This window comes from Rhinopithecus bieti, unplaced genomic scaffold (genome assembly GCF_001698545.2).
Source record: "Rhinopithecus bieti isolate Rb0 unplaced genomic scaffold, ASM169854v2 scaffold_15143, whole genome shotgun sequence".
NCBI classification, from domain to species: Eukaryota; Metazoa; Chordata; class Mammalia; order Primates; family Cercopithecidae; genus Rhinopithecus; species Rhinopithecus bieti.
This window is the reverse complement of record NW_016808091.1, coordinates 1,917,245-1,942,905: the sequence shown is the minus strand read 5'-3', so window position 1 is coordinate 1,942,905 and position 25,661 is coordinate 1,917,245. Positions and strand designations below refer to the sequence as shown.

The window sequence follows — 25,661 nt, the reverse complement described above, 5'->3', positions numbered from 1 at the left end:
CGCCAGTGCACTTACAGAGATGGCTCAACAAGGTATGGGAGGAGTTGGGGAGCGGGGAGGGAGAGGCGAAGCTCTCCTGGCTCATTTGTAATGACTGAGAGACACCCCAGTGGGGATGGTTGAGGCTTGGATGAGCGAGTGTGGGACTCAGGGGAAGGGACACAGCTGTATTTTGTGTCTGTTTATGTGACTATCTTGCCCAATAGCCTAAGGACATTTTGAAGGGAGGATGAGGCCTTATTTCTCTTCATCTTCCCAGCATAACTACATTGCAAAGTGAATAAGTGAATTAATTAATTAATTAATTAAGGGTTCAAAACAGGCACTCAGGAAAATGTTCCAGTCTTAAGTCCTTTTTAGTCATTGGACATGGGAACCTCCATGTGGATATGCATGGGTATTCGTGTTTGTGTGAGTGTGCACACAAACATGTGAAAGTCTGGGATCAGAAGGAAAGTGAAGTCTTGTGGGGGGCAGTCAGTGATGAATGGGCACCAAGTCCCCAGGCCCAGCGAGACAAAGCTATTTGAAAATAGGCAGGACAGTGAGCTGGAGGGGCGAGTTCTGGGAGGAAATGGAGCACTGTCCACGAAGAAGGGAGAGACCAAAGACACACCATGAGGAGACAGCAGTCCGGGGCCTAGTGACCCATGGCATTTAGAGAGGAGTGAGCAGAGCACCCAAGAGCGTGTGGTGCAGAAATGCCCTGGACAGCCTGAGCTGCTCCACCCTGAGAGTCTGGGAGCCCTGCCTGCCCCTCTCCAGAGGGAGCAGCCCTACCCTGGAGGGACTGTGGGTCTGAGCCTCGGTCCCAAGGCTAGGTAAAGACTGAGTTGAGTCAAGTTGAACAGAGAGTGAAGTTTGCCCCTTGTCCCCTCCTTGCTCTGCCACCACCCAGCTGTGTGACCATGGATGAGTTACTTAACCTCTCTGCATTGCAGCTTCCTCATCTGTGCAAGGGATGCTTCTTTGGGCCTCTCTGTCTCCTTCCAGCTTCTAATGCCCTTATAGTCTGTACATTGAGAGACTTGGGTCCTCCAGATCCTCTTACTCTCCCTGCTGCTCTCAGACACCCTCCTGCTCTCCTAAGCTTGGCCAGGAGAGGGACTTTCCTCCTAAAATCAAAGAGAGCCTGCGGTGCTTTAGCAGCCCTCTCCATCTGTCAGAACAGCCTCGTGTCCACTGAACTTGGGGGGATTGAGGACACAGAGGCTCTGGCTGGAGACACCATTCCTCCAAGTGGCAAAGCAGGACTCCCATCACCTTACTCTAACAACTGTTTCTTCCCCGCCTTCCTATGTGTTCACCAGCTTCAAATGAATTCACTCCACCTGTGCACATATGTGTGGAGGGAGGGGGCATTTTTAAAAGATCAAGGAAGGATGGTGCTTGCCCCAGGAAAAGGAACAGTTAACAGTCAGGCCAGCTGGGCTAAAGGTCATCCTGATGGTGGGGGAGTGGGTGAGGGCAGGGGCACCTGCTCCGTGCCAGGAGCCAGGAATGGGAATACAGAGTTGGAAAAAGACAAGGTCCCTGCAAGGGAGATGGACGCATAGGCAGACTGTGCTGGAACAGGGCACCACCCTCCCTGTCCTACCTGTCCAGCAGGGCCTTGTAGCTGAGTACACCAGAGATGAGGCTGGCTGCAAACCTGCAGGGAGAAGGGAGGCCTGAGCCTTTCCTCCCAGGGCCTAGCTTCCTCCCTCCCTCCCTCCCTCCTTCCATTCTGCCTCCCCTCCCTCCTTCCATTTCCCTTCCATCTCTTTCCTCTTCCCTCCCTTCTCTCTCCCTCCTCCCCACTGCCAAACTCTATGATCCCCCATTGTATGCCGGCCTGTGTGCACTAATCAGATGTGGCTCCTACACTAATCAGATGTGGTTCCTGCCCTCCAGCCCAGTGCCGTGAGCCCACCACAAGCCTTGGATTCAAAATGGTCCTTTGGTGAGAACTAGGGGTGGAGCAGCTCTTGGGGAGAGGAGAGGAAGCTGGAATCACCTTGAAGAGGAGAGGGAGCGGAGAGGGAGACGGAAGCCAGGAGAGGCCACAGAGCAAGTCAGAAGGGGCAAAGGGTGAAGGGTGGAGTTCTTCCTTGGAAAGGCCAGCCCTGGGGCTGGACAGGGCAGGACTCCTGGGAAAAACCAGTAATTTGGTCCTTTCCCCCTACCCTCCAGTACTAAGGAAAAGGAAATTGAGTGCTTGGGGAAAGGCACTGGAGAAACAAGCAGCGGGAACTGTCATGCTGGGATGCTGGGCCTGGCTTAATTGCACCGGGACAAAAATACTCCTCAGATGCAGTTGTGAGAACTGTTTTCAGAAGTCATTCATCCGTCCACACCTTCCCTCTTCCCTGGGGAGACCCCAGCTACAGTGGGAGGGAAGGCTGGCCAGCTGGTAGGGTGGGATGGGGAGGTCTTCCTAGCGTGGCTAAGCCCTGCCCAGAGGTGAGGTGGGCCCTGCCTCTTGCCTTTGGGCCACTTTGGCCTGCCCTCTGCCCTCCCTCTAAACTGTCCCCACCATTTGTCCCACTCAGGTCTTAAGATCAGACTCTGAGAGACTCCAGAAGGGAAACCCTTTCTCCCTGCCCCCATCCTCCATCGTCATCAGCGGCCAGAGGCCCTTCCAACGGCTCAGTGAGCTCTGAAATTACAGCAGATGGCACAGGCTCTGGCTGCTGGCAGGGAGGAATTGTTTCCAGCCTTCTGGGGCCTCAGTTTAGAGCTGCGGGCTCTGGAGGGAAGCACAGGCCTCTCAGACAGCCTGGGGCAGTGTTTCCCAGGGACAAGTACTGGCGTGGTCCAGGGCCACACGCCTCCTCTCAGGGCCTCAGCCAGGTGGAGACTGTGGGGATATTTGGACCCATGACCTCCATGAGTGCCCATTCCACTGCAAGATAAATATAGACTAAGGCTGATCATGTGATTGTCACTCGAGTGCAGCCACACCTAACCTTGCTCCCCACCTGATGGCCTGGACGTCCACTGTCTCAGGGCATTTGGCCACAGGAAGCTCAGCCGAGGCTCCAGTTTCAGCCTTTCTTTGCTGGCGCTGGGGTAAGGGCCCCTGCCTTGGGTGGGTCCCCAGGTTATGAGCTAGGAGCACCAAGGCCTCACCTCAGCTGGTCGTCGGTGCCAGGGAAGTGCTGCCGAGCAAAGATCACGGCGGGGCTGGAGTTGACGGGCAGGGCCAGGCGGTTGTTGAGATACATGTCATTCAGCCAGTACTCAGACACCTGCCAGGGAGGGCAGGAAAGGCTGTCACATCCCTCCAAACAGTCCTATCCTGACAGCCCCGAGAGAAAATCGGGACACTTCACCCGAGCATTAATTCATTCATTCCACAAATATATGCTAAGCCCCAGGTATGTGCCAGGAGCTTCCCAGTCCACCGGGCCTGTCCTTCACCTTTGCGCCCTCCTGTCTCCTTTCTTCTTTCCCAGTCCCCATCCTGGTGGCTTGGTGCTACATCACTGTCCTCTGCCTGTCCTTATAGGTGTCTCCTTCCTGCCTTTCACCCTCTCTTCTTTCCTGATGCGATCTCTGTCCCCATCTGTCCCCTATTCCTGTCCCTGATTTGTCCTCCTCTTTCTCTATCCATATTTCCCATTCCTCATCTTGTTTGTTTCCCATCCTTGTCCCTTCCTGTCCTCCAATCCATGCCACCTGCCTGTTCCCACCCCTATCCCCCATCCTTGTCCCTTGTCTCTCCTTCTGCCCTGTCTTTGTCCCCTACCTGCCTCTCACCGAAATCCCTCTGTCTCCAGGTCTGCCTCCCGCCCCTCTTCTATGGGTCCCTTGTCTGCCCCTCTTACCCAGTTGGCTGTCTTCTCCTGCCGCTCCAACAGTTTCTGCTGCAGGGTCTCACCGAGGCCACCAGGGGCCCCGAACTGCTGCACAATGGCCTGGCTCTTCCTGAACTGCTCCTCAGGCACCAGGTGTCGCATGCACTGCAGGTACGTGGCCAGGGTCTGTGGCAGGGGGGGCACGGGCAGTTTGGGCAGCCCCTGGAGAAGAGGGTTCATAGGCGTTGTGCCTCTCGTATGTGCGCCCCTGCCCGTCCCCAGGCTGGTCCCTAGTCTCTGTGTCGTTCTGCCCCTGTGTTGCTCTCTACCCTGGGGCCTGTCCATTTCTAGGGCTCAGCTCAGCAAAATTATGAATTTAGGAAGTTTCAGTTTGGCGTCCCTGACCTCACTGTGCTCTGTCCCCAGCAAGGGGTAAAGTAAAATATGGTGATATTGGCACCAGACAGACCTGGGTTTGTACCCTGACCCTGCCACTGACCAGCCCTGCAAACTTGGGCAAGTCACCCTCCCTCTGTGCCTCAGTTTCTTCCTCTGTAGAATGGGAGTAGTAACCCCTATCTCTCATAGGATCAAATAGATATGAAAGGGCTTTTAAGCCATAAAGGATGGATCTAAGATGAAATAGTCCTGTTATTGATATTGTTGGCTACTGGTGACTCTTAATTTAGAGATTGTTCCCAGCTAGGGCTCCAGAATCTGATTGATCTCTGGACCTGAAGCGGGCACGCTTACCGAGAGATTTGGAAGGATAAAAGATGGTTTTGGATGAGAGACAATTCAGTGCTGCCCTAATGACTAGAATCCTACAAGAGGTTTCCTCGGAAGATGATTCATGCCCTGAGCTTCTTATAAGTCCCTCCTACTTATAAAATCCAGGCAGGGGATTCTGTTTCATGTGGGTGTTAGGGGCAGTGGGGGGGATGCAGTGAATGTCCTTCCTCTCTGAATCTCTCCAAGCCTCTGCTCCTCATCCATAGGACATAAATAATAATTCCTACCTGAGAGGAACACAGAGAGAATTAAATGGGGGAAACAACTGGGCTCGGATAGGCACATCTAAAATGTTACGACCTTGCTGTCTTACACTTCCAGAGGAATTCCCAAGAGGAAACCCGTACTCTTTGGGGGCCCCAAAGTGTGGCTAGAGCCTGGGAAGAACCCCCCGACTCCGCCCTCCTATACGCATGCTGTGCCTCTCAGTTTACCAGCAGCTTTCACCACAGAAGGCTTCTGTGTGGCTTCAATTTTGTGACTTCCCATTTATTTATGAGGAAACTGAGTCCCAGAGAGTGGAGCAGCTAGTCCAAGGTAACATACAAATCTGATGGCAGACAAGGAGCTAAAATCAGTCTTCCATGTCCACTCTGCTTCTTTCTCCTGGGTCGTTCTCTCCCTTCCCTTTCACTCCCTTTTCCATTCCTTTCCTCTTCTTGTCCCTCACTTGGCCAGTGACAATAGGAAGGCAGAACTTATAATAATATTGCTTAAATTGTACAATTTCTTCTCCTGTAAAATGGGGGTAGTAAGCTCTCCCTCTCATAGGATTAAAGACCTAATGCATGTGAAAGTGCTTTTAAGCCATGAAGGATGGATCTAAGATGAAATAGTCCTGTTATTGATATTGTTGGCTGCTAGTCACTCTTAATTTATAAACTGTTCTCAGCTGGGGCTTCAGAATCTAACTGATCTCCAGACCTGAGGGGCGGGAGGCAGACCTGGAGAGATTTGGAAGGATGAAAGATGGCTTTGGATGAGAGACATAATTCAGTGCTGCCCTAATGACCAGAATTCTGCAACATGGTTCCTGGGACACGCTGGTAGACAGTGAGGCACCTTCCTTCAGGGGCTTCTCCTCTGTGCAGTGATGAGTTTCCATGAGACAGTAAAGGTTCCTCCCCGTAGGCTGCAGAGTGAAGGGGCCCCTTAAAAACACCTCCTTCTCTGCCCCTGCTGCTGATGGATGAATGGCGGCCCTCTGCCTGTCTGATCCTGCCTCTAGGGTTCACTTCTCTGGTAGGGGTGGGGTGTCAATGCCAACTATGGGCTGCTTCTGCCCTGGGGAATGATGCGAGGACAGATCTGGGCAGCATCCTAGGCTGCCCTGCCCAACCCCAGCGAGCCAGGTCTGGGCCCCCAACCCAGCTGTTCTGGTTCTTCCATCTCTTGCGGTGGGGGGTGGTCTGTGTGATGGGTGGTGGGTGGGTGAGCACCTACAGAAAGCCCAGCCCAGTTAATGGCCTGGCCAAAAGGGCCCACAAGTCTGGCTAGAGCCTCTACCAGACACTGCCCGCCTTCTTCTAGGCTCTGACAGTGCGCTATGACTTAGCCTGGCTAACAGGGAATCAGCAGTGGGTAAAAAGGAATAAAGCAGGAAATCGCAGCTCAGTCATCTCAGCTCCCCCAGGGATCCTCCCCAGACTCTCCCAGACTTCTAGCCCTGTACTAAGAGGGTCTTTGGACCTGGGAGTCTCAGGTAATACTCCAAGACTCCGTATTTCCTGTGCGGTTCATGTGAGTCAGATCCTGGCCTGAACTCAGAGACGATGGAGAAACAGAGCCTGCTCTTAAGGAAGCCACAGCCCAATGGGGTGGGTGGAGAAGCATGCCAGTGGACCAGAGGTGACAATAGATGTTTGTCAGCTGCAGAGGTCAGGGCAATGGAGTGAGCAGCTTCTTGGGGAGAAGCCAGAAAATTCTGTTCAGGGTTTCAAATGAGGGCTTGGGGAAGGGGGAACAGGAAAGAAGGTGGCAAAAAGACAAGTGTGGGAAAGGGGAAGAACATGCAACAACCTGAAATCAGGTGTGCTGCTCTGCCTCCCGAAGGCTGGCTGGGGTGGGAGGGAGGATGCCTGCCCAAGGAGGATGGCATTGTCTCAGGCCAGTGGAGAACATGGTGCCTAAGGCTCCCAGGCTGAACTAGTGACAGCAGCTGGAGCTGGGACTTGCGGGGCTTGGAGTAGGAATTCAGCCCCACCCTAAGGCAAAATCACTGGGCTCAAAGCTATCAGAAGTGGAAGCTGGGATGAAGAGAGGCCCTGAAAGGAAAGATAGTGCCTAGGCTGGCCCAGGGATTTGGAAGTTTAGCTCTTAGCATTCCCTTGGTACCCTGAGGCCCATCTCAGCCCCTCTAGGCCCTTCTGGGATCCTCAGCAAGCTGGGGGCAGGGCTGTAGCCTGGGCCTCGTGCCAGTAGAGGGCAGGGCTGGGGCCAGGCAAATGCTGGGGGCCAGTCCCAGTCAGGACTGTTCTGGAAGCAAGGGCATGTGGGTGGGGAAAGCAGGGTTGAGATAGGACTCCAAAAGTCACTCACAGACTCCTCCTCACTGCTGGGAGTTTTTGCTGCCATCTTATGGGGGACCTTTTCCAGGATGGGCGTCTTGGTGAGTCCTGGTCCAGGGATGCAGAGTGTGGACCTGGGGACCACGAAGTGAGAAGCATCAACACAGCAGCCACATAGACCTATCACAAACCCTCCACCTCCCACCAACAGACGCCTACCCCAGCTCCATGAGGAGGCCAGAGCCTGACAGCTGTATATAGGGGTCTCATTGTAGGCCTGGCCCCAGTCTCGAGTTCCAGCTGTATGTGCTGACCACAGTGTTCTCTCTGGGCCCCCATATGGGAGACAGTGGTTCCTAAAGTGAGGGTCTGCTCTCATGGGGCTGTTGCCACCCAAGGCCAGCTGACCACCCTAGGGCAATCCAAATCCACCAGGGGTTGCTGGCGGAGTGCTGGTTTTGTTCCTGCCTGGAATCCAATAGATAAGTGCTTTGCTGATCAAGCTCTCTCTTTCCCACTAGCTTCTCAAGGGTAAGACCATACCTACTGTGCTCAGGGCTTCATCTCTGGGGCCTGGCCACATCTCTGGTATGGAGTAGGGTGAATTTCCTCAGTTGGTGGGCTGAGGGAAACGAATGCATGTGTGGGTGAATGGAGGCCTTTAAGGCCCTGTGCTCCAGGATGCATCTAGGCTAATTGGGAGTCTGGCCTGTGGCCAGGGCAGGGAGACTCTGGGCCTGCTGGAGGGACTGTGACCTAGGCAGTCTCGGGTCTGCAGGCTGCCAGTGTAGATGCCAAGGGAGTGCCCAGGGAGGTATGCAGGGAGGCTGGGCAGCCAGGGCCCCTAGGGGTCACCGGCCTTAGTCTGGGGAGAGGCAGATTAATTTTGAAGGTACAGTAGAAGTGAGCCAGGCCAAGAGGGCAAAGACTGTTAGTATTAGGCTGTGGGTCACAGTTGCTATCCTCTGAGATCCCCCTGAACCTAAGCCTCCACAGGCACATACTGATGTTTTCCACCAGCCCACCCTCTATTCTCTCTCAAGTCTAAAGCTGATGTTTAGCTCATTTCCTCACCCCTCTCCCCACCCACCACCACCCCTACCCAGAGGCAAGCATGGCCCACGTATGGGCACATGGCAGGGTTGTTGCCAGGAACAGAGAGTCGAGAAAGATGGATGAACCAGGCCCAAAGATGGAGGAGCCTGGGGCTGCCTTGCAGTGCTGGGCAGAGAATGTAAAGCCCTTGCTGGCACAGTGCAGGGACACTCTCGACTGGCTGGTTCCCAGGCCTCCCAGTGCTGTGGGTTCGTAGGGACTGCCCCCAACTGCAAAGTGAAAGAGGTGGCATCCTAGTGAGGATTCACCAGAGCATGGCAGTCTTTTGAGGGGACAGCAAGGACAAGTTCAGGTTGGAAAAGGACCTGCAGACAATGCAGCCAATGCCTCCTTTTGCTCTGGCCCGGACCCTTCCACCCCCACATTCAGGAGACACTAGTCAGGCCTCAGGGACCTTGAGCTTGAAGAAGAGGGCAGAGCTGGGTGGGATGGTTTCCTGGTGGTCCCACCTGCCAGCTCCTCTTCCTGCATCACTACTGGGCGGATGCCTAGAGGGTGTATGTGTGAATATGTCTGTTTGTCTGTCTGTTTTGTGCCTCCCACCCATGATCCTGCCAGCCTGGCTTTCCAAGGGCTGCCTGCTCTGCCCGGAAGGTCCAACCCCAGTCTGGCCGGTCATCACAGGCTGTCATCGGCTATGTCCTGGCTCAGACTTGCCACCAGCCGCTGATCCTTCTTCCCCACCCCCTGCTCCCGGGAGAGGCGGTTGCGAACCAGCAATTCAGGCCAGTCGGGTCAGACCCGCGGACCCTCCGATTAGACACAGAAAGTGCTTAGCAGATGCTGGGCCAAGTGAAGTGAGAACATGCGCTGGGAGTCCCGAAGCCCTAATGGTCAAGCCTCCCCAAGCCCAGGCAAAGAAGCAGCACAATCCTGCAGCTTCCTAGCTGACCCCCGACGGCCGCTGCTGCGCAGGACTCGGAGGACTCCACGAGTCCTGGGGCCTCTCGGCCCCGGTGCTGTCCCTGGATAGAACCCCCGACCGCCGCCCTTGCTCCCGGCACCGCGCTCCGCCAGCCCAGCCCAGCCCTGCTTCTCACCTGCTCTCCTCGGCTCTGCTGCCTCGGCCGCCGCTGCACCGCACCACTCAGGAGTGTGGGCGGGGGTGTGAGCCGGAAGGGGTGGGGGGCGTGTCGCAGCGCGGGGGTGGGGGCTGCCGCCTGGGTTCCGGGCAGGGCCTCCGACGTCGCCCGGGACCCCGCGGCCACCCGACTGGAGAAAGCAAGCTGGCTGCACTTCTCTCCTTCCTCTTGTTCCTCCTCCCTCCTCTCTCTTCCATTTCCTCCCTCCCCAAGACCCCTTCTTCTCTCTTCTTCGCGGTCCTCAGTCCCCATCCCTTCCCCCGCTTCCCGCCCAGGGATCCCAGCTCCCGGACCCCAGAATCTACCTGGAGGGCTTCCTGGAGGAACTAGAGCAACAAATTTAGGCTCTAGAAGGGAGCACAGAACACTGTCCCGCCCACGCCCCCTGCCCCTACCTCACCATTTCCCAGTCACCGCACTTCCCCAACCCCATTATTCCAGCCGTGGGGTGCTGCTGCTCAGAGTCCTGGAGAGGATTGGGTCTGAGGAAGTCTCTGCTCTCTGCCCTCCTCTCCCCACCATCCAGGCCGGTCTCAAACCCTACTACACCATCTTTCAAAATAATAAGAAGGAACAATAACTGGGTTCAATGTTCACGCAGGACTTCCCTTTCTGTTACCATCCAATTCCTGCTGGCACTATGGGTGGGGAGCAGAGGTGGGTGCTACAGACTTGGGACAATCCTAATGGCAGACTTGGGGATGCTTAAGGACTGCAGCAAGAGGCAGACTTTCCTCTCAGACCAAAGCATCCCCCACCCCAGATAGAGACCCCCACACACAAACAGCACAGACAGACTGACAAAGGCAGACTCCGCCCAGGCACACACAGCCCGACTCGCAGATCGAGGACAGACATGCGCACAACAGCAGAGCAGACCCCCACAGAGGCAGCAAACACACAGGCGACCCTGACCAGCCGCTTCTTCACGCTGGGATGGGAAGACTCTGCCTCCATCATCAGACTACGGTCTTCCGGACAGGGAGTGTTGCGCAAACGCTGGCCTGAGGCTCTCAGGGCTGGGACTAAGGATGGGAAACTTTCCTGACAGTCCTGGGCCGCTGCTCCCACTCAGGATAGGGTGGCAGTGGGGGTTGGCACCAGGTCGCACACTCGCATCTCTCCATTCAAGACTCAGACCCTCAGAACTGACAGGGACACAGCAAACACCGACCACGGCTCCTCAACTCCTCCTAGGACAGAGCCTAGTTCTCTAATAAACACACACATATCACATCATACACACATTTCCAGCCGTCAGACTCTAAAAGATGGGCCGTTTTTCTTCCTCTGCTGGAATGCTCGGCTCCTACTCCTTTCTCAAAGCCTGAACGGGGCGGGGATTCTGGTCTGAAGGGAAGCTCAGCCCAGGCGCCTCAGAGTTCTGTGGATGGTTTGAGGCGTGTCCTCAAAGGGCGGGGCCTGGCATGCCCAGCTGGAGCAGGTCCTCAGGCTACTCCAGGTGGCACCCCCGGGCTCTGCCCTGGGCCTGGAAAGGAGGATCTGTCCTGGGCCCACGGGAGCGTGGTGCTCCTTGGTGATCGTGGGTGACAGCCTTTGTTGGGTTTGCTTCCTTCCTATCCCCTTTTCCAGGTAGAAAAAGAGCTACAGGCACCTGCGTGTTAGTTTGGCTCAGGCCTGGTTTGGGACTTGGAGACCCAGTTCACCCTCCCCTCTGCTCTGGCCCTGCGCCCCACCACGCACCCCCCACCAGTAAAGAGACTCGGCCTCCTGGGACAGACACGGTTTATTGATTTGGGCGGAGGCACCGCTGTGCAGCGGCCCAAGTTTGGCACTGAGAGCAATGGAAGGAAGGACAGACAGATGCAGGCTCTACACAGGGGAGACACAGGTGGGGACTCGGGGTCCTCATCACCTCTGCAAGGAGCGCGATGGCTTTGCTTGCGCGGTGCTCCAAGCCCCACTGGACAAGAGAGAAAGGGATATGGAATGGGTCACAGGGAGGGGATTCGAGCAGAAGTCAAGGTTGAGGAGGGGCTGGGGTACTGGCTGGAGGAGGTGGGCCCTGAGCCAGAGCTGGCCCGTGGGCTTGCAGAGCAGCCGCGTTGACCCAAGGCGGGTGGGTGGGCTGGAGGAGGAGTGGGGATGCTAGCTGCGGGTGTAGTAGTAATTGTAGTCGTCCTCGCACTCGTCAAAAGGGCCAGGCGGGCTGCGAGGCTCGTCGTCCTGGCCAGACACAGGACGCTCACGCAGTCGCACCGCATCGTACAGACCTTGCGGTGGCTCATCAAGCAGCACATCGCGCTCGGAACGGGAGCGCGTCAGGAGACCCACGTTGCGGAGCAGCAGCAAGACGGGAGCATAGAGCAGGTTGGCCAGACCCATGCCAAGGCTGAGCTGCTCAAAGCCCAGCGAGTGCACAATGTGGCCGGCCACTATGGGCCCGAGCGCGTAGGCCACCGAATAGGAGATGTCGGCGATGGCATAGACGCTGCCATACACTGAGACGTGGCGCACGTCCACCAGGAAGGCGAGCGTGGGCAGAAGTGCTGTGTCGACTAGGGCTATGCCAAAACAGAGGCCGCAGAGCGAGACCACTAGCGGCGCGAAGGAGCGGCAGGCGGGCACGATGCACGAGCTGGCGCCGATCACAGCCAGCCCCAGCGCGCCGTATAGCCACTGCAGGTGTGGGTAGCGCGCCGCCAGGCGCACGGTGAGGTAGACGCCCAGCACATGAGGCACGAAGGCCGGCAGCCAGGCCATGCCCATCTCCCACTCGGAAGCCGCCATCGTATGCTTCATCCACGTGGCAATGGTGGGCTCTAGGAAGGCGAGGGGAATATTACAGGTGGTGAGCGCACCGGCCACCACGGCAATGTAGGGGTCCAGCATGAGGCGGTGGATGGGAGTGCCCACTGGCAGGTTGGCCCGAGCCCGTGCAGCCGCCGAGAAGGGTTTGGCCACCGCCAGCAGCAACAATGCGTCAAAGAACGACACGGCAGCTAGCACCAAGAAGGGCACGCGCTTGCCGGCGAACTCGTAGAGGATGCCCCCGAAGGGCGGGGCCACCAGGCTTCCGAAGCTAATGAAGGCCAGAGCCACGCCCAGTGCACGACTGCGCTCCGGCTCCTCGGGGTACTTGTCGGCGATCATGGCTATGCCAGACGTGTCGGCGAAGGCTGAGCCCAGGCCCTGCAGGCTGCGCGCGGCGAACAGCGTGGCGTAGTCCTCGGCGAAGGCGAACATGACCGTAGAGGCGAACATGACGCCCAGGCCGATGAGCAGCGGCACGTCGTAGCTCATGCGGTCGATGAAGGGCCCGCTCAAGGGGTTCACTAGCAGCTGCAGGATGGCCTTGGATGAGGGGCCGGGGCCGGAGACTGGGCGCACTGTGCCGGGAGCGCGCCCAGAGCAGCCCCCGCCGCGCTGAGAGGCCGCCCGCGCTGGCTGAGGGGCATGCTGTTGCCGCCCGCCCGGTTGCCCGCCCGTTAGCCCCGCCGCCGCGCTCCCCTCCCCTCGCGTCGGCTCTTGCCTCCTCCGCCGCCTCCTCTTTTTTTTTTTCCCTTCCACTCGGGGCTGTGACGCGGCGAGTCCCAGCCCCCGAGTGGTGCCCCGGCCACTTGCGTCGCTCATGCTAATGCGACGTCGGCGGGGCGGGGGCCGGGGGCGGGGCGTGGCAGGACAGGGGTCCGCTCCCCAGATGCTCCAGGGCTGAAGGCCCAGGAAGGGGTCTCGGTGCGGAAGTCTTGAACCAGCCCCTGGGATGGGTGTTCCGCGCCCGGAGCCGGCCCTCTGCCCTCCCCCGCCCGCCCCCAGTCCGCGGTTCTAGGACCCGCGGGGTCAGCGCCCACTCTTCTCCTCCTGGGGAGGGAGGCGCGGCAGCCTGTTCCTCGCAGCCCCTCGAGAGAGGCGGGAGCCGGAGGCTGGCGATCTCCGCCTCAGCCTGGACCTTGGCGCACAGCGGGCAGGAAGCCCCCGAGGTGAGCCGCCGCTGCGTCCATCTGTTCTCGCAGCTGGATTGTGGAGCCGCGTCCGGAGGAGCGCTGGACACGGACACCCCCAGCCCTTTCTCCGACTCCGCCCCCTGGCCCATTGCACACACACACACCCGCCGGGAGGGGCGGGGAAGGCTCAGCAACTGCCTGGCCTGGCTCTGACCCACCGGCCCCTCCGCAGAATTTCTCTGCAGCGAATCCCGGCCGGGAGCTTGTGGGGACTGAGGGCAGAAGTTGCCTCGCCCCCACCCGGGGTCGCGAATATCAGCTTGGCCGCTGCCGCCCTCCCGCACTGCCTGGCCACACTGCCCCTGCCTGGAATCCCCCTTTCCGCTTTAGCGGTCGGGTCCCCCAGCTCCGCCTCTTCTCTCCCCGCCGCCGCACCCCTCCCCACTCTAACTCCTCCCAGGCACTCTTCGCACCCGACCGAGCCCTCCCCCGGCTCCTGCCAGCCTCCGCCCCCTGTTCTGCACACTCCCCATCACTCCTTTTCCAGAGCCTCCTCCAAGCCCCGAGTGGGCTCTGGAGTGACTGTGGCTGGGGTCCTCTCTTGGAACTGTAAGAAACCCTTCTTGGGTGCCGCGCCCACTCCCCGGAGAGCGCCCAGCCACTTCGCTGTCGTCAGAGGCTCCAGGGAGACTCACCTTCCTTCTGGGAGGGCCGCACCCCTTGAGGCACCCGTGCTCAGCTGGTAGGCCGAGCTGCCCAGGCTGTGCGCTGGGCCTGACGCGTCCCCAGAGCGGCGTTGACCCTGGATGGCACATGGAGCCCGTGTTCCAGTGGGCGGACTGGCGGGAGAGAGGCTCCAGGGTGGCTGAGGTTGGAGGTGGGGGTTGTGTTGTTGAGATTACAGTTTGCCTCTCTCTTCCAGAGTCAGAGGGGAGCCTTCTCATTTTTCTGGCCTCAAAAGCAAAGCAGCATTAGACGCAGATGCTTCTCCCATCGTGCCCCTCACCCGCAGGAAGTGCCGCGATGCAGTGCAAAAGTGTGGGCTTTCGAGGCAGACAACCAGGATGGCTCCCAGCTCTGTCATGTACTCATTAGCGTACCTGCAGGGAATTACTTTGCCTCTCTGTCCCTCACTTTCTTTGTAAAATGGAGTAATAATAGTACTTACTGCTAAGGTGGCCGGGCACACAGTTAAGAGCAGTATAAGGACTTGATATGTTGTTGTAGTGTGTAGAATATGCGGTTTATCCTCATTTTTCAGTTGTGGGTCTTGTGAAGAACAGACGAAAGACACGGTGGGGAGGGGCACTTGGCTAGTTGGCTGATCCCTCTGGTTAGGTGGGCATTGTGATTCCAGGCTCTGTCTGGGTTGGTGGAGGACCCAGAAGACATTGGAATGTCTCCATCTGTCCCTGAGATGGCTGTGGGATGAGGGGATGGGGACCACTGTGTCAGGGTGAGAGGGGGCAGCCTGGCCACCTGTTGCTCAATCCCTCCACCCACCCAGTCACCCTGGGAAAGGAGGAGAAACTCATCCACTGAAGGGCTGCTGGCACCTGCTCTGCAGTGGCTGAAGTGCCCTCTGTCTGAGGGAGGAAAAGAGTCCTAATGTGGGCACAGGCCTGGCCCTGGATGACCTTGGGCAAGTCACAGCCCCTCAGTGGGGCCCAGCCTCAGGCTCCGCTTTGTTCAGGTTGAAGGTGAGAGCCCACTCACTGCAGCCCTTAGCAGAAGTGTGTGCTGCAGAAGGGCTCTTTGGAGTGGGCTAATTATTTTAAATTTTATTTGATAGCCTTTAGTCAGTACATGCACACTCTCCAGCGCATCCTAGTCTTGCCCCAGCTGACTTCACACACTTATGCCACTTGCTGGTTCTCTATTCATTTGAGGTTGAGACCTCTGGGCTCTTCTGACTCTCCCATTATGAGGCTCTTAAAGGGGCAGTCTCCCAGCCTACAAAACAATTATTATTTATGCACATGCTGTTTTCCCTGTCTGATTAAAGAGAGGAGGACTTGAAGGATAACTTTTTTTTTTTTTTTTTTTTTTTTGTCTAGTGGCTGAAAAAGAGGAATCTTAGAGGAGAGAAATTTTCCCAGGGCCTTCAAGGTGCAGACCACATCTCCAGCCCTCTGGCCCACGTGGCTGTTCCTGAGTATGAAGCCAAATTATCTCGGGGCTCATGACTAGCTCTCCAGTCCTCGGTTCCTGTGTGGCAGGAGGCACACTCATTTATTACTTGCTTTGTGGCAGGAATACTATGTGTGCTGTTTACTACATTCTCCTGCAATCCTGATGCAGTATAGGTGCTATTCCCCTGGTCTTACCAGGTGAGGAAGCTGGGCATGGAGATGCTGGGTTGCTTGGTCAAGCTTCCAGCAGCAGATCCTGGAATTAAATCCAGGCTGGGGGACCTGTTATGTGGTCCTTACACTACTTCCCTATTCCTGGCACTGCGTTGTGCTCCTGCTGCTCCATCTCCAAGGTGGCCACACGCTGACAGTGTAGGGGTGAGGAGCAGATGAAGACCCATGGGAGGAGGAAGGTCCTGGGCTGGCTCCCTAAGGAGGCTCCAAAGACACTAAACTCCCTCATTCTCTAACTTCCAGATCAGAGGGCAGCCCCCACCATCCCAGTCCATCATGGCTCCAAATACTGGGGTGCTGGGGTTGCAGGGAAGCTAGAGGCCCCCTGCAGCAAAAGGCTACGGAGGGTCTGAGCCGAGATACGAGCTGGCAAAAGCCTCTCCCCGCCAGCTGCGGGGAGCTGTCCAGGGTGCTGGCCCTGGCCCCACCACAACCAAGAAGCCTCACACGGAGACCCCGCCCCTCTGGCGTCCCCTTCACTCGAACGCTTGGTAAAGTCCTTTCCCGACTCCTCTATCTGAGCATAACTTGCAGGGAACAGAGAACTTCCCATCGAATCCTGTAGGAGAAAATGGAAGCATTTTTCTCTCCTTTCTCAACCAGAAACAGCAGCTGTTAGGGCAGCATTCATATCTGGTACTCAATAAAAGTTGAATGAGCAGAGGAAGGAAGGAACGTGTTTACTAGACACACAGAAGAGCTTATAAGGCATCAGGCACCGTTCTAAGCATTTGATAAGCATTAACTCATTGAATTCTCTCACCAACCTTCATATTACTTTCTTATAGGCAAAGACTCTGAGGTAAAGTAATGTATTCCGTCAGAGAGCTCACAAGTGGTAAAGATGGGATTCACATGCAGGTGATTTAGTTCCAGCGTCCTGCTCCCGGCCGCCATGTGGCCCTGCTGCAGGATGGCTAAAGACTGCGAGATAGCTCGCTTGAAAGTGTCTAGCCCAATGCTTGATACCTAGTAGAAGCTTAATTGTTATTATTTTGTATGGATCGGGACAAATTGGTGATTTCTAGCTGACAACCCTTCTTCTCATTTTATCCACAAGATACAACTCTGTCCACAGTCTGATGGACTAAAATTTCTTCCTTTCTGGATCAGTGCCATGTTGGGGGTGGGGGGCTTGCTGGGGACGGGGGAGTCCTGGTGTGTGGGAGTTTGGGAGGGGTGGAAGGATAGCCATGCTGCACCAGTGCCTGGGTGAGGTCTAGGGGGTGTTTGGAGGTCTTGGGTGGGTTGGGGGGGTGCTGCTGTGGAGGGAGGTGCCAGCCCAACCTGGCCTCATTTCTGAGAAGGTCATGGGGCCATGTCAGTTCCAGGGATTTGCTATTTGTTGCTTCCCTGAAACATCTGGTTCTAGAGAGGTGAAACCACTGTATTTCTGCGGAGAAGCAGGCTGGTGTTGGTTATGGCAGTGTGTGGGTGGGGCACCTGCTCTTGATTTATTATTTCTTTGTCTCTCTGGAAGCACTTAAGCACAGGCTTCATTCCAATCAAGCTCATGAGCCTCTCTGGATTCCAGCACTGGGGGCTGGGGGTGCAGTTTGCTCAGACCTCCATAACCTGTCCCCTGTGCACTGGCTCAGGCGGGTCTCAGGGCCTCAGCATCATTTAATTAATTTAGGCTTCCCCAGTCATATATTCTCAGATTCAAAGGAACAAAGTGGCCCAAGTCAGCCTTTCCCAGAAACCTGTGAGTCTGGTGGCTGGAAGCCAGAGGACTACGTGCCTGCCTGTCTGCCCTTGGCCAGCCCGTCCTCGGTACCCAGACTTGCTTTGTGTACAACATAGCTGGGCTTTGATAGGGAAAGAGACTGCAGGTGCTGCTTTGTGAGTGGGCCCCACGGCTCCTCTCTACAGCTCCCAAGGGACAGGACCTTGCTCACTTGCTATTTTCTGGCTCCCTGACACTAACTATGAATCATTTGTTGAAAGCATGGCCTCCAAATCCCTTTGGTTTCTGTTCTCTCCACTTTCTTTCCATCTCAATCCAATTAATGTCTCAGATTCATTTCCCTCCTACATTGAGACCACTCCCTACCTGTCCCCAGCCCAGATCCTACATCTTCCCCCACACTGGGACAGTTAATCCCTTCACTTGTCTCTTGCCTCCCTACCCTGACAATCCACCCCTGCAGGGATGCCAAGCTTCTTTCCTCTGCAAAGTTTCAGGCAAGATTCCAGCCTGTTCACAGACCTCTCAGGGTCCCCTGCTGCCTGGGACTGGAGTCAGCATCATCTCCCCACATGGTGGCCTTCCTTCCACAGTGCCTCCCACCCTTCCCATCTTCATCTTCCCTGACAGGCCCCAGGAGCTCCTACCTCCACATCTTTCAACCAGTGTTGCCTTGGTTCCTGCCCAGCTTTGCATCTCCTTGGTTGCCATATTCTTCCCTGATTCCTGATACATTGTGAACATGCCCCCATCCAAACAAATTTTCTACTCCACTTCTGAAATGTATCCCACACCATGTTGGAGGTGTTCCCCTACACCTCAGAGCCCCTTGCAGACAAGATCTGTATTCTGCTTGCTAGGCATTCTGTACAGCACTGGCCATAGCATTTTGCATGAGAACTGATGTGTCAGTGGTTTTTAAAATCCATCTCTACATTTATTAGAATGAAAATAAATCATGTAATTCATATATATATGTATTCTTTTCATAGAAATCAGAGCACCATGAAAGTTCTGAGTGGTGGCCACCTCTCAGATGCCACCACCCTTATTGTGTTGGTGTGTGTTTTCCAAACCTTTTCTAAATTTGTTTCCATACATACATATGAGCTCATATAAAATTTAACATAAGTGACATTATACTTAAACAAGTATATATTCACATAAATGTTGTTATATGTGTATCATTCTGTATTTCTCTCCTTTTCCACTCAACATTATATCCACTTTAGCCTACATAGAAATAGTTGGATTTTCTCAGCTGCTGCTGCAGAGTATTTCTGGTTATGAACATGCCCCAGTGTTTTCAGCTGTCCGCTATGGATGGGCATTGGGTCAGGTCTGATTTCTAGGTGTTAAACAGTGTTGAGGTGGATTTCCTTGTGCTTGTATGGAGGTGCTTCCCCAAGTGATACAAAAACAATGGGGACTGCTGGGTCAATTCTAGCAGTCTCCACATTTTAAAGTTTAAATCTCCAAATGGCCCTGTAAAGTGGCGGTATAAATGTATCTCCCTTGTCCTCCCACAAACAGCATATGGAAGTACAGATCCTCCTCCACTTATGATGGGGATATGTCCTGATAAATCCACTGGAAGCTGAAAATATTGTTAAGTGGAAAATGCATTTAATACACCTAATGTATGGAACATGATTACACAAAGGGGTTGGGGTTAGCCCACCCTAAACATGCTCAAAAATCTTCCATTAGCTAACAATTGGGCAAAATCATCTGGTCACAAATCATGGAGTATTGGGTGTTTTCCCTCATAATCTCATGGCTGACTGGGAGCTGTGGCTCGTGGCCTCTGCCCCAGCATCTTGAGAGTGTAGTACAGCATGTCACTAGACTGGAAAATGTGAAAATTTCAAAATCTGAAGTATGGTTGCTACTGAATGCACCACTGCAAAGTTGAAAAATCATGTCACACCACGTGTAAGTGGCGGATGTTTGTACACAATTCCCCATACTCATGCCAACACTTGGTTTTGTCTTTTTCCATTTTGTCAATCTAGCGTGAGAAAAAATGGTATTTATTATCATTTTAATCATTTAATTGTTTAATTGGCTGAGTACCTTTTTATGTTTATTGGCCATTTGTATTTTCTCTTTTGAGAATTGCCTGTTACTCATTTCTCTATTAGTCTTTTTCTCAACATTTTAAAATAGAATGTCTTTTCCCAAAATATTTACATTGTGGATGAAAATTACTGCTACTTCTTCACTAATAGATTCTATGGCTAATACTTCTTGGGCTGGATGAATTAGAGTGGATGTGAGGTTGCTGCATCAATTAAAACCCTTCAGAGCCTCTTCATCATCAATGAGAGAGTCCAGATTCTCAACATAAAAGATTCTCTATAATCTGTCCACCTCCATGCTCTCAATGTGATGCCTGGATTTGACTCCTGATTCCATCAGCTTCTATCTATCTAACCTTGAACAAATTTACTTTCATGCTCTGGGTCTAGGGTCTGTTAGTTAAAAAATCTTACAGAGTTGTCCCTTCTCTGCAAGTTTCTAACTCTGACCTTGTGCAAGTTACTTAACCTCTTCAAACCTTACTTACACATCTATAAAATGGGTGCATTGACAATACCTTGTAGGGTTTGGTATGAATGGAATGAGACTACTTGTAATGTAAGATAATCCTGTTGTAAATTATACCACTTCCTGCCTATGTGAATGACTCCTATTCATCTTTTATGTTCTAATTGAACTGTGTCCCACCCCCACCAACCCCTCTGTGTTATGACCACGCATCCACTACTGTACTTATCACACTGCATGGTGGGGATGTGTTCACATGGCGGTTTCCTTGCCCTGAGTGCAGCGCTGAGGGTAGGGGCTGAGGTGGCTAGGCTCACTGCCTGGTACAGAACACCCTAAATCAAGAGCTGTGGAATGGAGGAACAAGCCTGTTTGTCAGTTTTGAAAAGAATTAGGGCTTTCTCATTATGTCAAAGTTCTACTGAGCTCTGAGTGGATGGAGGGACACTTAGAAGGAAGTCGAAGTATTCTTGACAAACACTCCAGACACACCCTAGGGAGACCAGGAAATAGCTACCCTGGTTGACTAGTTGGGTAGGCAGAACAGATGTTTAAGGGAAACTGCATTTTATAGTCAGTTAGCTTTGCTGGGAAAACCAAGGAGACAGATGAAGGCTGCCAGCCATCTCTCCTGAATTCCAAAGCTTGTCATGATTGGAAAGGTCAGCACTGATCAGCCAGGTCACTTTCTTTTTCAGACTGGAAAAGTGTAGGTTTGGTGCAGGGGTCTCCTAGGACACCAGGGCAGAGGGAGGGTGGGGTCGTGCACTGGGGACTGCCTCGGAAGGATGCCCATGGAGACACATGCTGTGCCTCTGCTCTATATCCCAGTGCCTGGCACACAGTGGCAGAGGAGGGCTCAGTGAAAATCCAGTGGACAAGCTTGTTTAGGAGCCAATTGTTCTGGATGGGTAGATAGCAACTATCTACCTTGTGTGCTTGGTTAATGAAGCCATGGGTTCAAAATCATCTATCTTGAAGTAAACAGGCGCCTGCTGAGAGGGGCTCCTGGATGCAGACAGGGGAGACATAGGAGGAGGCCCCGTCTGGTGGGAAGGCTGAGCCCTGAGGAGCACCCACACTGTGCTTGCATGGTCACTGCAGGGTGGGTCCAGAGAGGAGCAGCAGCGCCTGCAGAGTCCCCCAGTTTCAATGACGTGTGTCTTCCCAGGCTGTCAGCCACTGCCGTGTCTAGGCAAGTCTAATGTGAGAGAGAGAGGTCAGGAGATGTCACAGTGCCAGACGCAGCGGAAGCCTTTTACTGTCATTAGCTTTCGCTCTCAGAACACCCCTGTGAGGTCAGTCCTCTTCTGGGCCCCATTTTATCAATTGAAAATTGGCAGCACAGGCGGGTGAGTAATGTGCCGAGACACAGGCCGTCTGACTCACGCTCATGAGTTCTTCATCCACTTGGCTGTATGGCTTTGGTGCTTGGAGGTCTGAGGGGTTCCTCTGTGGCCTTCTCTTTCCATAATCCCTCCGACCTGTGTGCAGGGTCAATGCAGGTGTCCTCCCTTGGGTAAGGGGGTCCTTTCAGCCCCAAGTACAGAGGGTTGGGCACCCTTTATCTTTTCTTTCTCCAGACATTCTGACCTGGGTCCTTATGAGCTCTTGCTGGGGCTACTGCAGTAACCTGTTGGCAAATCCCCTCACCCAGTGTTGACACCAGCTTCTGATTCCCCAAACTGCTCCCTGAGTCAAGCTTTAGAAACGTAGCTCCTCCCCATAGTAGGAACTCATTAGATAGTTGTCTAATGGGTCGTTCTCCTGCTTTGCATTCTCATTGCCTGGGGTCAAATGTACCAGTGCAGCTTGGCTTTTGAGGCCCTGGGTGTGTAGTCCTTGTACTCTCTGCCACACACAAGGGTGCCTTCCCAGGACACATGTGTCCTGCTGTCCTGGTCCCACTGCTGACTGTGTTTTCTTTCCTCCTTTCCCAGCAGAGTGGGGTCCTCAACATAGGCGAGTGCTGGCCCCCATGCACATGCCTCCACCCCGGCCTTGTCATGAAGGGCTATTGGCCTGTGTTGAATCCATCTCATATCTCCCAAGCCCAATCAATGGGACCTCAGGCAGAAAAACACCTGGAATGGTTTGCGCCACACATGCATACCAACCTCTCTGAAATGAGGCATGCTCTTTTATTCATTTATTTGTTAAATGCTGTTCACAACCCACTAATTTGGTTTTATAACCTGAAGCTCCTCACAACACCCTTATCATGTTCATACTATTATTCTCTCCCATTTTATATGTGATGAAACTGACACAGAGAGATGAAGTAATTTACTGCACCACTAGGAAGTGACAGAGCCAGGATCTGAACCCAGGCAGGTGGCCCCAGAGCCTGTGTGCTGAGTCCCCATGAATGTAGCTTTAATGATTGATCAGGGCTCCAGGGGCTGGGTGACTCATAGCACAGGAGGCCATACTGAGTGGCTTCAGGGGTGGCTTCAAGCTCCTCCCCACCTTTGGGAAATAGCGGCAGGATGAAAGAGCTGGAACACTTACCCTCCCTTGCAGGGTCCAGTCTCAGCTGCAGGTGGCTCTGCCCAGAGCCCTCCTCTCACCTCTGCAGGAGCCAGGGGACAGTGGGCTTGTGCTGAGGTGAGGGGTATTGGGATCGTTACCTCACTTGTGATTTGTGCTGGGACCTGGACAGGTAGCTTGTCGCACCCCAACAGAGCAGGGAGGACACCAGAGCAGTATCCAGGAGGAATGGTGGTCACGTGGGCAGTCCTGGGGCATGAAGAGTGGGCCGCCAGACAATGCAGCCCCATCATTACCTGTGATCACACTCCGACAGTGCATCACACACATGGTCTGTGACCCTCTCAGATGTGTCATCACTGTGTCCCAGCACCCAGTTCCATGCCTGACCCATGCAGAAGGAACGTACAAAAGGTGGCTCTGTTTGAAGGATGTCTCAGGAAGCTAAGTGACCAGAGTTCTGATTCTCTCTTGTTGAGATACAGGATGTTAAAACACATCTGAGGGAGCTTGGTAGCCTACACAGTATCCACATGCAAGATGAGGTCTCCATGAGAGAAAAAGTCTGGGCTGTTGACTTGACAGCCTGAGAGGACAAGATCCCAGACTCCTGGTGATGTCATGGAAGGGGCCTGGGTAAAGGCCTACTTCGTGCTGGGAAGAACTGGCTCCTTGTGGACAGGTGTGACGGATATCCCTGACAGACCCTAACTCTGGCCCACTGGCCATATTGGTCAAGTTCTGCAGGAAGGCCTGACTCATGGCTGTCTGAGCAGAGGACGGGTGTCCTCTGGATAGGCCTGGAGCTCCAGATGGTAGGGACTTGGAGACTTTGTAGCTAGAGATAGGAATTCAGGTGTAGCCTTCAGCTGTGTGCATCCCACAGGTGTGTGGGGAACAGGTGTAGGGGGATGTCTGTGGGGCCGATCAACCAGGCACTCCAACCCAGTTGAAAACATGGTCTGCTTTGAGTGCCAAGAAGAATTACCAGAGCATTGTTTTCCTGGGTAATTAAGATGCTATTAATTAAACTGCATTTAAAGCTAGTTTCAAACTAATTCTTGATGACACATACATGTATCTTTCATAAAGGAGTACGCTTGCCTCCCCTGGGCTGTGAGGCCCCAGTGAGATGTGTTTGAGCATTGGTGGGCTCCATTCGCTGCCAGGCAGGCACAGAGCGGGTCGTCCATGGTTGTAAATGACCGAGTGATAAACGGGCAGGAGCCATTCCTCATTTGAACATCTCAGTTGCCATCTGGATGCAGACTGCATGACCTGGGACATTCTTCTCATCTGACCCCAGATAAGGAGCAGATTCCAGACTCCCTGTGCAGTGTTTAGTCTGCACGGTGGTTGATCGACTCAGAAAGCCTCAGGCCGGGCACAGTGGCTCATACCTGATCCCAGCACTTTGGGAGGCTGAAGGTGGGAGGATTACTTTCAGGCCAGGAGTTTGACACCAGCCTGGGCAACAAAGCAAGACCCCATCACTACAAAATCACCCAAGTGTGGTGGCATGTGCCTGTGGTCCCAGCTACTTGGGAGGCTGAGGTGGGAGGACCCCTTAAGCCCAGGAGGTGGAGGCTGCAGTGAGCTATGATCCCACTACTGCACTCCAGCCTAGGTGATAACGAGACCCTGTCTCAAAGAAAGACTGTCCTTCCCCTGGTGGCTGGAGGGAAACAAGCTGGGCCAGGCCTGGCCCTGAGTAGCCTTGCTCAGCCATCTATGGTGAGGGGTGGGACCCACTGACCAGGCATTGGGGCCAGGTTATACCCACATGAGGACTTCCAGATAAGACCTGCTACTTGTGGCAGGAGGGAGAGGCTGGCCCAAATTGTCCCCTCTCCTGTGTCAGACAGGCCCATCTTTAGAGCCCATTAGAAGGGATGTCAGAGAGGCACCTGGCCCAGGACTGAAGGCATTTAGAAAAGAAGGGTGAGGAAGATGACTTTTTCCTGCATTGGTGGGGGCAGATCTAGGCCACACCCCAGACAGGCGTTCAGGTCCAGATGGGAGACCAGGTATGTGGAGGGGGACGTAGGACTGCAGAGCCCTGGGGACTGGAGGGGAAGTGTGCCAGGCCCAGGAAGTCACCTGCCTTCCCATGGCTAATGAAAGGGATCAAGCTGAGGGATCTGATGTTTGGGCTTATCTTAAGGATACAGTACCAGATGCGTAATTACTGGTCCAAAAGGTAGAGGTAGAACAATTGTTATACCTCTTAGTGCAGAAAGCCAAATGTCATCTAAAAGCACGACGCTGGGCTTCACCTCACCTACTGTGAATGGGGCTTCTTTAAGATAATCACTTTTAAAACACCAACAAGCTAAGGTGGAATCCCAGCCAACCTGTTTAGTGACGGCCAGGTGATGGTTGGCAGTGTCGTCCCTCCCTCCCGGGCCCTCCCCTGCCCTCACCTCTCCGAGTGGCTCCTCAGCAGACCCCACTATCCACCTCAGGTCCTTTGCCTGGGCCCTTCCTCCGCCCGGAAGGGAACCCATCTGCTATCTCTTTCCCTCACCTCCCTGCCATCTGTCTTTGTTAATGAAGGCTTCCAGGATGGCCTTGTCTAAAACCCCAAACCAGCAGTTCTTAGCCCTCTGGGCTGCTTTACTTTTTTCCAGCGTGTGTCGCCATCTGATGTGTGACATAGGTTATGGACTATGTTTACTCTCTGTAACCCCTCCCTGGAATGGATGCCACACGAGGGTACAAGTGGGAAAGTAAAAAAGTGGGGGTGGGTAAGGAAACAGAGCTGGATGTCAGCTGGAAAGAAGGGGGAGTCTGGCCATGTGGGCCCAGCACCTGCTGCTGGCTGGAGTGGGGCAGGGCCTGAGGACCCTGCAGGAGGATGAGAGAAGAGATGGGGACGCTTCCTGGGTCTGACTCTCTGCTGGTTTCAGGAAGGGGGAGAGGAGAGAGAAGCACACCCACAGACCCACGCGTTAATGCAGAGGAGGTCTCTGGGTGTTCTCTGCCTCTACTGGAGCTGGGTGACCATCCACTCCATGATATGTAGCCAAGTCGGGATACATGGTCCCCTCTGATGGGGACCTGGAGGTGGCAGGTGCTGGCACTCAGAGACCCTGGAGGGGCTATTGAATTAACCCAGAGGGAGGGCAGGAAAGGGATGGTGTCCCCAGAGAAAGCCAGGATCCTGGTCAGGCATGGTGGCTCATGCCTTTAATCCCAGCACTTTGGGAGGCTGAGGTGGGCAGATCACTTGAGGTCAGGAGGTTGAGGCTGTGGTGTGCTATGATCGCGCCACTGCACTCCAGTCTAGGTGACAGAGAGAGACCCTGTCTCCGAAAAACAGAAAGCAACAAAACAAAACAAACAAACACAGAAAAGGAGATCCAGGAAAGCACAGAGGTGGAGGGC

At 54.4% G+C, this 25,661-nt stretch overlaps 2 protein-coding genes across 5 annotated transcripts in view; both read right to left on the bottom strand.

The window, feature by feature from the left end:
- CHAT (choline O-acetyltransferase) overlaps nt 1–13,975 on the bottom strand; it is a 59,716-nt gene extending 45,741 nt beyond the window's left edge. The window contains exons 1-6 of one of the 4 annotated variants that reach the window (XM_017885559.1): nt 10,523–10,617; nt 9,235–9,406; nt 7,110–7,212; nt 3,810–4,001; nt 3,112–3,230; nt 1,598–1,651 (exon numbers count right to left, since the gene is read on the bottom strand). In XM_017885559.1, the coding sequence (XP_017741048.1) occupies nt 1,598–1,651; nt 3,112–3,230; nt 3,810–4,001; nt 7,110–7,145 (401 nt within the window). In that variant the 5' untranslated portion in view covers nt 7,146–7,212; nt 9,235–9,406; nt 10,523–10,617. Of the gene's footprint in view, nt 1–1,597; nt 1,652–3,111; nt 3,231–3,809; nt 4,002–7,109; nt 7,213–9,234; nt 9,682–10,522; nt 10,618–13,876 lie in introns of those variants that run through there. The other 3 variants (XM_017885558.1, XM_017885556.1, XM_017885557.1) reach the window with 3 other exon arrangements.
- SLC18A3 (solute carrier family 18 member A3) lies at nt 11,006–12,870 on the bottom strand. Its single transcript, XM_017885505.1, has one exon. The coding sequence runs from the start codon at nt 12,868–12,870 to the stop codon at nt 11,386–11,388; it is 1,485 nt and encodes a 494-aa protein (XP_017740994.1). The 3' UTR covers nt 11,006–11,385.
- Nucleotides 13,976–25,661: the final 11,686 nt, after the last annotated feature.